Source organism: Eulemur rufifrons, chromosome 28 (assembly GCF_041146395.1).
Source record: "Eulemur rufifrons isolate Redbay chromosome 28, OSU_ERuf_1, whole genome shotgun sequence".
In the NCBI taxonomy this organism is placed as follows: Eukaryota; Metazoa; Chordata; class Mammalia; order Primates; family Lemuridae; genus Eulemur; species Eulemur rufifrons.
The window spans coordinates 37,690,517-37,703,919 of NC_091010.1; the positions used below are offsets into that span (position 1 = coordinate 37,690,517).

The 13,403-nt window shown below is 40.5% G+C and overlaps 2 protein-coding genes across 3 annotated transcripts in view; one reads left to right on the forward strand and one right to left on the reverse strand.

The window, feature by feature from the left end:
• Nucleotides 1-2,143: 2,143 nt before the first annotated feature.
• Nucleotides 2,144-3,429, reverse strand: KLLN (killin, p53 regulated DNA replication inhibitor). The gene is given in 4 exon segments (XM_069460170.1): nucleotides 2,144-2,288; nucleotides 2,290-2,321; nucleotides 2,323-2,856; nucleotides 3,259-3,429. Coding segments are annotated over 4 exon segments (804 nt in total). The 3' UTR covers nucleotides 2,144-2,221.
• A 436-nt stretch (nucleotides 3,430-3,865) lies between these two features.
• Nucleotides 3,866-13,403, forward strand: part of PTEN (phosphatase and tensin homolog) — an 85,527-nt gene continuing 75,989 nt past the window's right edge. Inside the window, exon 1 of one of the 2 annotated variants that reach the window (XM_069459855.1) lies at nucleotides 3,866-4,802. In XM_069459855.1, coding sequence (XP_069315956.1) covers nucleotides 4,724-4,802 — 79 coding nt within the window. In that variant the 5' untranslated portion in view covers nucleotides 3,866-4,723. The remainder of the gene's footprint in view (nucleotides 4,803-13,403) is intronic. The other variant, XM_069459854.1, reaches the window with a different exon arrangement.

Sequence of the window (13,403 nt, forward strand, 5' to 3'; positions counted from 1 at the left end):
TGGTCATTTCACTTATCAAAGAAAAGAAGAAAGGAATTTTCTTTGGATATTCTTTGGTTGTAGTAACAATACAGTTTTGGAATCAGCTGTTAGAAACTATAATTAAAGGTGGTTTATCATGTTTACTAATTATTCTATATAGTTAGTCTCCCTGAAGCTTTATATAGTTCTCCCTTTGTTACAAGCTTCTGTTTTTCCCTAGGGTGTTCTGAATCCAGAAAAGTAAAGAACTGAAGTACTTGGAAACCAGTGTATTGTAATATATGTACAGCTAAACAGATAATTTCAACTGAACTTTAAAAAATTATTATTTCTAATTTTCTGTACATTAGATAGGGCTAGCTATTTAGAGGTTTCAGCTCTACCATTTGGGTAAGTGAATCCCTTGAGTAGAAGGGATCCACTTAGAGAGAAGGAAATAGTGAAGAAAACAAAAACTGAAAAAAGATACATCTGAATTTCTTTCAGAAACAACTTAACACTAGGCATGGGAGGAGGTTTTTATTAAGCAACTCCTAATAACCACCTGATGTTGCTGTCAAGCTGGCCAAATATCCGCCAACATTGGTGATCCTTTCATTCACCACTAGAGAGAAGTAGAGAGACCTGATGTTTAGAGAAGCATTTCCCTTTTCCTGCTTTCTTCCTTTCCCAAACTCATTTCCAGCTTTCTTCCTTCAGCCAGATGGAAGTGCTTGTGGGCTGGTGTCATATTGCACCAGTTTGGTGCTCATGATGTGACTCTTCTCTGTTCCAAAGTAACTCTATGTCATGGAATTGAAAAGGATCGTCTTTCTTCATCACTAATATAACACTAACAAGGACAGGAATGAACCCTGTTTCATTTTCTTCCAAAGAAGCACATTTCAGAGCTTCTCAGATGCCAAGAGACTAATGGTCACATAGGGGTAGGCTCCAGGGGAGAGGCAGAGTAGGGCAGTGCTAACAACAGGGACTAAGGGGACAAAATCAGCAACTTGAGAAACAAGTGTGGGGAGTTACCACCTCCCCGATCTATTTTATTTAAGTTCATCTTTATTTCCCCCTTTTCTACTAAGCAGTAGTTGACATTCAATTGAGCATAGATCAGGTTTTTACTATGCAATCTAGTAGAACACCTAGACATCAGGGACTCCTTATCCTTGATTATTTGTAAAATGAAGAAATCTCTAGCTCACACTAGGCTGTGTGGACAGGATTTGCACCTTTGGAAATCAAATGGAGACCTCTCTCCTACTCTTTTCAGGTTTCTTTCCATTTCCTTTTCCACCTGGGGTCCCTGCCTCTCCCAAGCTAACCCATGCACAAAACCATCCTTCCATAAATATCAACACTGAAGCTTCAGCAGATTGTTAACTCCTGGAGAGCTATCTTAAAAAGATATTGTATATAAATGCAAAGTTTTATAAAGCCTCAGAGATTTCTAAGAATACTGTAAATATCCCAGGTTTAATTAGTAGTCCTGGAGGTAGGTAATGGCCTGTGGCTTTCTGAGCTAGGCCTCTTGGGGCCTAGAAGTCTTCAGGGGCTGCCTGCAACTATGAAGTGCACACATACAATCTTCTTTCTCATGCGCTGCATAAATCCTCTTTAGACCTTACTAGGCACTACTCACAATTATGGCAACACACATTGATTCTCCTTATCCCAAATTTTGAAAAAAGACCTAGTGCCTCAGCCTAGGTTTCAAGAAAGATATTTTTGGACTCAAATTGTCGCCTTGAGTTCTACTTCCCCAGGGAAAGAAAAAGAAATTCCTGGATTGGTGTTGATTGATGCCCATTCTCTTCAAGCATAAGGTGGACTATTTGCTTTACAACTTTCTGAAATCAGGGGAAATGCACTGCAGTTCTCAGCATTTCTGAACCAGCTTTCTCATGGGGGATAGGTCAACCAATCCGGACTGTAGGCAGACTTGACAGGTTTGTTTGGCGCTGACGGCCACTGACTAGGTTCTCAGACCAGATAAGTCACTTGGCTGAGTCTACAGTAGGTGGGGCGCGCTCACCAGCTCAGGGGCAGTGACTGGAAGTTTATTGCAACATCGGACAATCCAAGCAGAGGGCTGCAGCAGGAGATACCCTTTTGCCCCGCGCACAGAACCAGAAGGGTTCACCTGCAGTGCAGGCACCGGCGAGGGAGATTCCCCAGACCCCTGGCGCCCAGCTCCTTTTCCCACGTTTGGGAACGCGCAGCGAAGGTCGATCCAGAGCAAGGAGTCTCAGGTCTCGGCCTTTGGCTTGCTCTGTGGGTGGCATGCGAGAAGAGGGACCAGCCCGGGGACTCTCCCCGCGTTCTGTAAGAATCGGCAGCGGCCAGCGGAGCGGGGAGGCGGGGGCACGTGCTTGGATGTGGGTGCTTGTGTAACCAGCTCTCCAAGCGCCGGCCCCGACAGCGCTCCTTCGGAAGGCTCGTCTGAGCTCCCTCTTCCGCCTGAACCCGGGATGGGCTGGGGGCCCGTTGTCCGCACCCGGCGGGAGCTCCCCAAGCAAAGGCAGTAAAGCACTTGCTTCTGGAGTTATCAGAGGGGACTGGGAATTTGGAAAGTTCCCCAACTAGGAACACACGTGACCTCCTTCAGAAAGTAGTTCCGACTGCGGCCCGCGTATCCCTCCACCTCCTTTTGAACCCTCCTAAGCCTCCTCGCCCCGCCCACTCTCAGGGCTGCCGCTTCGTACCGTCCTGTATTTCGCTCTCGGGCCCAGTAACCCCGGCCCCAGCGTGCACGGTCCGGCCCGGGCAGCGCCAATGGGTTGCCCCGGGCGATCCACCCTGCCACGTTTTTACGGCGGCCAAGAGGGGGCGGGGCGAGGTAGCCTCTAAGGAGGGAGCTTGAGTTGGACGCGGTGAAGCGACCTGGAGACAGAGGGGGAGTGATGCTCGACTCTCCAGGGCTGCTGGAGGAGGCTGAGGGGTGCGTCCCACTCACGGGGATCCACTGTCAGCGCACCTAGCTAGGTGTCCTTTGGGCCTTGGAAATTCGGGGGCGATGTTTTCACACTCTGCGTTCGGCTGGAAGCTTTTGATTTTAGGGCAAATGAGCGGAGTTGGGGAAGCGAGAGGTGGGGCGGTGAAAGGGAGCCGGAGGAGGTGATCCATGCAGGAGACACAATAGGAGGTTGTTCTTTGTGCTGAGACTGACACCTTGAGGACAAGGGAGGAGGGGGGAATGTCTAAGCAAAGGCTGCTACAGGCAAAGGCTGCAAGCGATTGTGATTCCACATTGGTGCAAAACGAAACGGGGAATGAAGGCCATACCGGGAAATCTAGGGGCAGAGTCAGGGGAAGCATGGCCTCACTGCAGGGACTGTCCCTGCATTTCCCTATGTACTGACTAGCACGGTCACCTGGTCCTTGCCACCTGTGCAAAGGTAACCTCAGGCTCGAGTCAGTGACACTGCTCAACGCACTCGTCTCAGCTTTCGTCATCAGCCCTCCATCTCCACTCCCAGCCCCCAACAGCCTACCCTGCCTCCGGCTGGGTTTCTGGGCACAGGCGGAGGCTTAACTCGTTACCCTCACCCCGCGTTGCTGCAGAAGCAGCCGCGGCAAGTGCAGGTACAGCGGGCGCCTCGGAACAAGCCCGAGCGAGCCCCTGGCAGTCACACTGGGCATGCTCAGTAGCGCCTGCAGGTTGGGGGCTCTGCGCTCGCACGGGACCTGCAGTCCCTGCCCCTTTCCTGCCGCCCCTGCCCTCCCCTCCCCCGGCGCGCTCGCGTCGCCTGTCGCTCGCCTCCCGCCTCCCCTCAGGCTCCCGAGGCCACCGGACTCCCCGCGCGGCGGCGGAGGGGGCGGGCAGGCCGGCGGACGGTGATGTGGCGGAACTCTTTGTGCACTGCGGCAGGATACGCGTTGGGTGCGGCGACGCGGCTGCGCTCAGTTCTCTCCTCTCGGAAGCTGCAGCCATGATGGAAGTTTGAGAGTTGAGCCGCTGAGAGGCGAGGCCGGGCTCAGGCGAGGGAGATGAGAGACGGCGGCGGCCGCGGCCCCGAGCCCCTCTCAGCGCCTGTGAGCAGCCGCGGGGGCAGCGCCCTCGGCGAGCCGGCCGGCCTGCGGCGGCCGCAGCGGCGGCGTTTCTCGCCTCCTCTTCGTCTTCTTTTCTAACCGTGCAGCCTCTTCCTCGGCTTCTCCTGAAAGGGAAGGTGGAAGCCGTGGGCTCGGGCGGGAGCCGGCTGAGGCGCGGCGGCGACACCTCCCGCTCCTGGAGCGGGGGGGAGAAGCGGCGGCGGCGGCCGCGGCCGCGGCGGCTACAGCTCCAGGGAGGGGGTCGGAGTCGCCTGTCACCATTTCCAGGGCTGGGAACGCCGGAGAGTTGGTCTCTCCCCTTCTACTGCCTCCAACACGGCGGCGGCGGCGGCGGCACATCCAGGGACCGGGGCAGGTTTTAAACCTCCCCTCCGCCGCCGCCGCACCCCCCCTGGCCCGGGCTCCGGAGGCCGCCGGAGGAGGCAGCCGTTCCGAGGATTATTCGTCTTCTCCCCATTCCGCTGCCGCCGCTGCCGGGCCTCTGGCTGCTGAGGAGAAGCAGGCCCAGTCGCTGCAACCATCCAGCAGCCGCCGCAGCAGCCATTACCCGGCTGCGGTCCAGAGCCAAGCGGCAGCAGAGCGAGGGGCATCAGCTACCGCCAAGTCCAGAGCCATTTCCATCCTGCAGAAGAAGCCCCGCCACCAGCAGCTTCTGCCATCTCTCTCCTCCTTTTTCTTCAGCCACAGGCTCCCAGACATGACAGCCATCATCAAAGAGATCGTTAGCAGAAACAAAAGGAGATATCAAGAGGATGGATTCGACTTAGACTTGACCTGTATCCATTTCTGCGGCTGCTCCTCTTTGCCTTTCTGTCACTCTCTCTGATAACGTGGGAGTAGACGGATGCGAAAAATTCCGTAGTTTGGGTGACTATAACACTTAACCATGGTCAGATTTATAGATCATATATTTTGTGTTTCTTTTCAATGTAGTCAATCTAGGGTGTGTTCGGCTAGATGGAACTCTTGCCTGGTTGCAAGTGTCACGGCACCGATTGGTTTCTTGATCTATCTATATGGTCTCTTCCTGAGGGCTATTGTCCGTTAATAGAGAATACAGTACACTGTTAGTGGATTAGTGAGCTCGATAATCCAGTCTACTAAAATGAACAAAAAAGTAGACGCTTTGAGGTTGAGCATATTTCGATTAAATCTTGGCTTAGGCCCTGATCAAGGGTATAGATCAGATTAAAATGAAAATTAGTGTTGCACGTACGCATATTGCATCAGAATCTTGCAGTGATTCTTTTTAGTTTCCTGGGTTGCACTGATAAGATTCTTTTATAATGTGAGTTTTGGACTGATTTGCATAACTTTATAGAAGCAGAATCATTTTCAGCATATATGGTGCGTATTTGAAGGCAAAAATAGGTTTTTTATGTCTAAACAAAGTTAATTGCAACTTTGAACTGCATTTAGAAGTTTTGTAGTTTGAAATCAATAGTGCCATAATATACCTTATAAGGCGCTGTTACTAGATCTTTGTTATATTTGCCTTTTTCTCTCCCAGTTGAGGATGTAGAGTAGGGCATGAAATTTCCAGTTCAGTTGCACTTTATTTTCAGTGCTCTTATCATGCATAATAGAATGGTGATTTAGTAGTTTTTGATCCAAGATGATAGTATTGTGTAGGTTCAAGGGTATTGTGTGTAGCAGATGATTGCAGAGATTAAACTTCAGTTCTCTATTGAAATATAAGTATTACTGTGATGCCAGAATTGCTGTTCACCTTTCTTAGGTTTCAGATCTTCTGACACCTTTTGGTGTCCGTTAATTTTACTCTGACTAGTGTAGATTGTCAAGTGTGTTTTACCAGCTCATGCTCAGAAATGTTGGCAAGAGTGGTTTACTCCAGCTTCAGATTGTAGGTATGTTAGCTTTTCTCATACAGTGTATTAAATTTACTGAGTCAGCTTGTTGAATAAGACAGAAACCCAAGAATTTTAACAGTGTATAGTTTTGGTTGTCTAAAAGTTAGGTCTTTGTATTTCAAAAGTTAGTGGTTATCGAGAGAAGTATTAGTCTTTGCAGTTTCAGGTACATCAAACTGGTTTTGATCAAGGATGAGGAAAGAGCCCTCCTTTTTTGCAGAATGAAAAGTATTGACAGGAATTGAGAGCTCTAACAGAATTAAGTTATTGGGCTCTGATTGTGGTGGGGAACCTGTGGCCTTGGGGCCACACGTGGCCTTTTGGATCCTTGATTGGGGCCTTTTGACTGAATCCAAATTTTACAGAACAAATCCTCTTAATAAAGGGATTTGTTCTGTGAAGTTTGGATTTGGTAGCGGGGCTGCACTTGGGGATCTGGAGGGCTACATGTGGCAGCAGGTTCCCCACCTCTTACATCAGTAAATATTTTGTTTAAAGGTAGAGTGACACTGAAGTGTCTTTATGCCCTGCTAAAAAATTGTGGGGAAGATTTTTTAGAAAATGTTTTATATTGGAAGAAATTTTATTCCTTAGGATTATGTTAGCTTCATATAAATGTGCACAGTTAATTTTGCCCAAGTTTTTGTTCTGAAATGAATAAATTTACTGAAGATGTAGCTTCATGAAACTTAATTTTCTGTTAAGTTTAAAATAATATTTTAAAAGTATTTGGAAATTTTGAAGTCTGCATTAATTGAAAAACGTTACTAAGGCTGAACTTTCACCCGCTTGCCCAGAAGATAATTATGGAAAAATTCTTCTGATTTATGACTTACTCCAAAAGCATTCTACTATTGGTGTGAATTAATGACAATCATCTAAATATATAGGAACAAAAAAATTAAATGTTTATATAACTTTTTTTAAAGCCCATATTCAGAGTTATTACTACAGTGCTGTCTGGGAGACAGACTTCTTTCAGCATTTAAAGTCCATTCACGTTATTTTTACTTCCCTTACTTGATTTAAGATTATCAGAGTTACAAGACCTTAAAATTATTTCACCAAGTTCTTATATGTGAGCATTGAGGTGACTGAAAATTTCTTCTTTGATTTCAAAGTATATGGGCCTCTGTACATGAAATTTATGTGACTTAAAACTTTCTCTAAAACTGTACTTTTAGTTATGGTATACATAGAAAGCAGTATCAAATATTGCATCAAATGACTAATAACACTTAATTTCTAGAGTTGTGGTTTTATTGAGCCAGACGTTGATATGAAAAAAAGTCAGGAAAGTTAGTGAAGTGCTTGCTTTTTTGATAATTGTACTCCCAATAATTTTGAAATACCAAAGTACCTTAGTTTGCTTGGTTTCACTTTAGTGTCTTCTGTTTATTGGGGGGAGGGGGATTAAAATGGTCATTAGGACTGTTTCTGGCAGGTTGTATCTATTAGCTATGTAGCAGCTAACCTGTTAAAAGTTAAATTCCCTTATGAAAGTAGTGATTGAAATATTTTTATCTGATAAAGATTAATAATGAAGTCATTTCTCCAAGGAAAATTAAGGACAATAATTCAGTTTTAAAATATTTTTGCAAAATTGAGTTATTGAAATTTGTTAGGGTTTTATTCTTGTTATTCTGAAAGATTGTGCTAAACTTGACTATGTAAAATTTAGTGTCTTTAGGGTATGTGGAAACTTTAGGCTTCTGTTGTATTTTTATTGTTTGGTAGATTTGCATCTTTTCAAATACTGATCTTCATAGGGAATATTTTTGACTTGTAGAGTACAGTGATTATCAAAGTTAGCTAAATTATCTCTGAAGGTAAGTGATTATTGAAATTAATCATGAGGTTTTTAGAAAAGATTCTGTTCACTTGATCTTTATTTTACAATGTTTTATATCTGCTAAGTTGTATTTCTTTCCTGAAAAACATGACTGAACCACCTAATTGCTGTATGATAATGTACTAAGTTCATTTTTCATAAAGCCTATTCAAGAGTAAAGCACAACTGAAAGGAGTAATTTGCAGTTTATAAGTCTGTTAATATAAGGAAAAAGGAATTTTACTTCTGTCCATTGTAAAAGTTTGCACAACAGTGCAGTCATCAATGCAGATTTAAGTTGCTTACAGTATACTAAGTAAATACTAAGTGATTAAAGATAATGAAATATGGTGAGGTATAACCACTTTCATCTTAAGCTTAATTTTAGAACATAGTAGAGAAGGATGCCTTTATTACCTTTTAGAATTTTACTTTAGTAATATGGAAAGGCAGCTGGCGATATTTCGATTTTTGTGTGGAGCAGCATATCTGCTTTCTCAGTAACTATATAAGATATGTAAACTTCTTAGTGCTGATGAAATTGCCTACTTTTTGGAAGTGAAGAAGTCTTCGATTCTTGTTTTCAAATGTTTTCATTTTGAAATTTGCCTCCATTTGCTATTTGTTCATTTGGTGTCGCTTAATACTTTTTAAGAGTTTTAAGCCACTTCTGAAGTAATCACTTCAGTGACTTTTAATGGAGGTGTAGTCACTATGGGAAAATCAATTCACAAAGTTTCAGTGGTAATTCACTTTCAGTAAACACTCTTTTTAAATTTTTATCTCAATCTTTTAAAGACAAAAGTGTGGGAAATGTTTTTATATTGATACTGTATGTGCATTCAGCATTTGTAAAGGGAACTTTAGAAGTGTGTATGCATATGACAGTTTTCCACTAACTTGAAATGTGAGGCCTTTGTCATACTATAAAGATTTAGCTTCCAGAAAATGTATTGTTAATGTAGTTTAAGAAATTTATTTGGTACCGTATTTTTTTTTTTTTCTGTAGAAACCATTAGGTTGAAGAAACAGTTCTGAAGCTTTAGTGCATAGAACCCTTTACTCACTTTTGTTCCCTTTTCCTTCTCTTTTTTTTTTTCTGATAAACTTGATTTTCAAAATCAGTATTGAAGAATTCACTTTGTGGCTTGAATTCATTAAGAAAAGGTGTTAGGATTTGTTCTAAAGATAGTGACTTAATTTGTATCAGTTTGTGAGATTGGGGTCAATAATGATTTTAGTGAACATTTAGTTCTGTTTTACAATTGCTTTCTGTCTGGTAGCTTTGAAATACATGCAGTTACTATCAAGATAATAATGTTGAAATAGTTAGATTAAATAACCTTAAGTTGGTACGGATTTGCTGAGCAAACTGACAGCCTTAATTCTTTTATATAGGCCATATCACTGCCATATACATTCTTTGCTAGGTGGTTAAAAGTGTTTTGGTCTGTGAATAATGGTTCTCTTTGTAAATATTGAACATATACATTCACTTATTTAAAATAGTTTCATTTTTCAGGAAAGGTAAAATGTTGACTATTCACCTTCCCCCAATTTTTTTAATTTTTCATTGGTTGCAAAAGAGGTATTAGCAATTTCATTCCTTTAAAATAATTTGCACTGGAATAAAAAAGGCGATTGGCAAATATTAATATAATAAGAGTAGACATAATTTAGGGGTGAATTAATTTTAGATGAGAAGTTTTGATTTAGTTCAATATAGTTAAGGCAGGCTCTTCATTTGCAACAGCTGACATTAGGACAGAGGTGAACCTCTTGAAGGTATAGTTATACATACAGTTATTGGGAGTGTTGAGAATATTGAAAGGTGAATATCGTGGCTGCACCTGACAAACAAAAGAATATTCTTGACCTGTACATAGTGTGGAAAAGACGACTGTTTATGCATTACATTTTAAATAATTATAATTATCATCAGTAGTCATCACTTAAAATATGAACAGTGAATCTAACTTATCAGTGTTCGTATTCTCTATGTGTATGTAAATAAATACAAAGTTAGCAAGCCTTCCTTGTTAATGTTTCAAAAACATAGATTTTCTTCTCTTTCAAAAAGAGATTACCTTGGAGGATATTGTTTTATAATTTTAAAATATGGTTAAATCTATTTTAAATTATGTTAAAATATTGAATATTACTTTTATCTACACTTTAAGTGTGTACATTGTTTCATTTTAGATTTTAGGGAGGCAGTGTGGGCTCTGGAGCCAGACTGCCTGTGTTGTAATCCTTGGCTCTGCCACTTAGTAGCTGGATGACTTTGAGGAGGTTATTTAACTTTTCTCAATCCATTTTATGTGTAAAATGGGGAGTATAATGGAACCTACCATATAAGTTTATCTTGAAGAATAGATGAGATAATATAAGTAATTCACTTAGCATAGGACCTGCCATATTGTAAAATACTTAAATGGCAGCTGCTTCTCTTGAAAATTATAATTTCAGATTACCTATGGAGAGAATTATTTGTATTTTCATTCATGGTTGAGCAGTGATTGTAACTGGATTTCCTCAGTTTTGGACATGTTAGAATTTTAATTGGCTCAAGCTATGAGTGCTTTTTAAAAAAAGGGGCATTCCTTTAGAAGCCCTGAATGTGACATGTCTCTGATTTTGCTGTCTTGTCACAAATAGAATGGAAAGCTCTACTCATACTGTTGACCAAAGTAAAGTCAATCATGCTAATCAAAAAGCATTTGCTTTAAAATATTAAGGATGAAAACTTGCTATTATAGCATAATGAAGTAGAATTTTAAAAATGAAAATTTGTTTTAATATTAAATTTTCCTTAGTATTGAAGTAGGCCAACTTAAATATCATATATTTTTATTCACAAAAAGTAATCTCTGCAACTGTAATAAAACTTATAATTTATGATAAAAGTTATATAAACTTATCAATAAAAGTGTATTGGCATTTCCTTTTAAGTTCAGTTTTTTGGAGGAGTCAGGCAACTGAATGTTGTTACATTTATTACAATAAAATTTGTACTTAATATAATCTGTAACATACTAATATAGGAACTTAAATTTGTGTTGAACCTCTGTATTATTGTGTCCCAGTTTTACATTTGACCAAGATTCTTAGTATAATTTAGGCTCTATAAAATGGGAAGAAAGAGCTAAAAGATTTTTTTCATCATATTTTCTTATCAAGTATGGGAAAAGACGGAATAAGCTTGCAGTCTGCCCAGTAAAGGCGTAGGGACCATTCTTTTTTTTTTTTTTTTTTTTTCCTTATACTGGTCTTCCACCTGTATCACAGTTCCCACAAGAGTGAAGCAGTTGATTTCCAATTAGGTATTTTTTTCCCTTGTTTGTTTTGTATTGCAAAATAAATGTACTCTAATTATATATGTGACTATCTGATTATGTGATTTTTTTGTATTTTATGTGTTTTGTAAACTAGCTGTATTTTTGGTACAAGTCTAGGTTGTGGAATTGAATTGTGCATTTTGACATCTGACCACAGCTGAGTTGTCTAAAATCAATCTCTCTCCCCAATCCCCCCATGCACCTATTTTTTGCTTTTGCTTTGTATCACCACCTACCTAAAACATACTGTGGATTAAATGTTATTAGGGTCCTTCAGAATAGCTTAGACTTTTATTTCCTTTATTTTTGTAGATTTACAGGCTGACGTACAATAAGGTTTTCTTTTCTTTAGTAGTAATTGCAAAGATTGCATTTTGTAAATTTAATATTTTCGATCCTTTGAAAAATGTAATTATTTAAGGTATTATGAAATGCATTGGCATTTGAATGAGATGTTCTTTTAATTAGATGTATTTTTAAAGTGATTGATAAATATGGTATATGTGTTTAAAGTTGCCAACTTTTTGCTCTTTTCAAAATGCAGTGGTATTTTCCTATTTGAAATTCTCTCTCTTCAATTAGTGAGACAACTTTTTGAGTATTCCACTTACTCCAAACTGATTGGAGATTAAATTAAATAGAATCAAAACTTTTTTCTACTTTTAATAGAAAGATTTGGGAATGTTATTAAGCTTGATTTGTTTTTAAATGTTAATTTTTAAAATATTAATTATGAATTATTTTACTCTGAGTCTGTCAGAGATTAAGTGGAATGCCTGGCCTTTTGTTCTTTTTTTTTTTTCCTTTTAAATAACGTGGAAATAGTGCTTTGCTTATTTTTCCCTTGTTTTAAAATTTATTCAACATTTTGACGTTATTGTTTATGAAAGATATTGAGGACTTGAGTCCAAAGTCGTCGTTCTAATAAATGTAGTAAAATTAACTAGCGTATACTCTGACAGTGTCTTATTTATTTAGTATTTTTTGATTAACAAAACCTAAAACCCTTTCTTAATCATTAGCTCACTTGATTTAGCAAAGAAAAACAGAGGCAGCCTATGAAGCAGACAGAGCAAAGATTACTTTTTTCATTTTTTTATGGTTTAGGAATTGTAGCTCAAGTGGAATCAGTAACTTGTTAAAGGCCAGTAGAAGATTTGAGTCCAAAGAAGAGAGTTTTTCAGGCACCTGGTGCAGTGTTTTTCCCATTGCATTACATAAGTGGTTCTTATGCTTTGGTTTGTATCAGAATAACCTGAAGGGCTTGTTAAACTATAGATGGTTTGCTCCACTCCTAGAGTTTGATTTGGTAGGTCTGGATTGAGGCCTAAGAATTTGTATTCCTAACAGGTTCCCAGGTGATGCTGATGCTGGTGGTCTGGGGATCACATTTGGAGAACCATGCTATTACATTTATCTCCCATCAAGCAAACCCTTAACATATTATACTCCTTTAGGTTAATGGAGTTTATATATGCAGTATCTCATTTGACCTGTAAGCCCTAAAATAGGTCAGCATGGAAAATATTATCCTGATATTGTAGGTGAGACAATGAGTTTAGAAAGGCAGCATGGTGGAATGGAAGGAGCACAGATTTGGAGCTTGTGAGACCTGAATTCTAGATTAAATCCCTGCTCAGCCACTTAACAGTTGTATAATAAAAGACACACTGCTTAACCTTAGTGAACCCCAGTTTCCACTACTCTAATGTAGGGGTAAAAATCCTTAACTTGTAGGGTGTTTTTTTTTTGTTGGTTAGCAGTATAGGTTAAGTTTTTTTCCAGAGTATTGGTTGCCAACTGGAGGTGATCCCCTCCCACCTCTGGAACTTTTGGCGATATCTGTAGACATTTTCTTGGTCACAACTAGGGCAGTGAGGTGTGCTGTTGGCTAGTGGTTGAGGCCAGGGATGCTGCTAAACATTCTACAATGCACAGGACCCCTCCCCTACCCCCAACAAAGAATTATCTAGCCCAAAATACTATGTGAAGTGTCTGGTATATACATACCTTTACCCTCAGGTGTGGTATTTAAGAAGGTCAAATTGCTAATAAATGATGGAGCTAGGCCTAATATGTTGGTTTTCTGACTGCTGCTAGGCGAGTATTCTTTATAATAAGAACTTTGTCACAAAAGGTATTCCTAGTAACAAAAAATTTATTTGAAGAGGGCTTATGTGTTCTTTGACTGATTGTGAAAGTGTTGCTATGAACTTCTGCTAGAAAAGGTTGAAGATGTTTTTAGTAAACATTTGTAAGTGTAATACTATATGTGGTATTAGAAGGATGTTACACAGAGCTAACAAGATGGATATACTTTATTAAAAGAAAGCAATT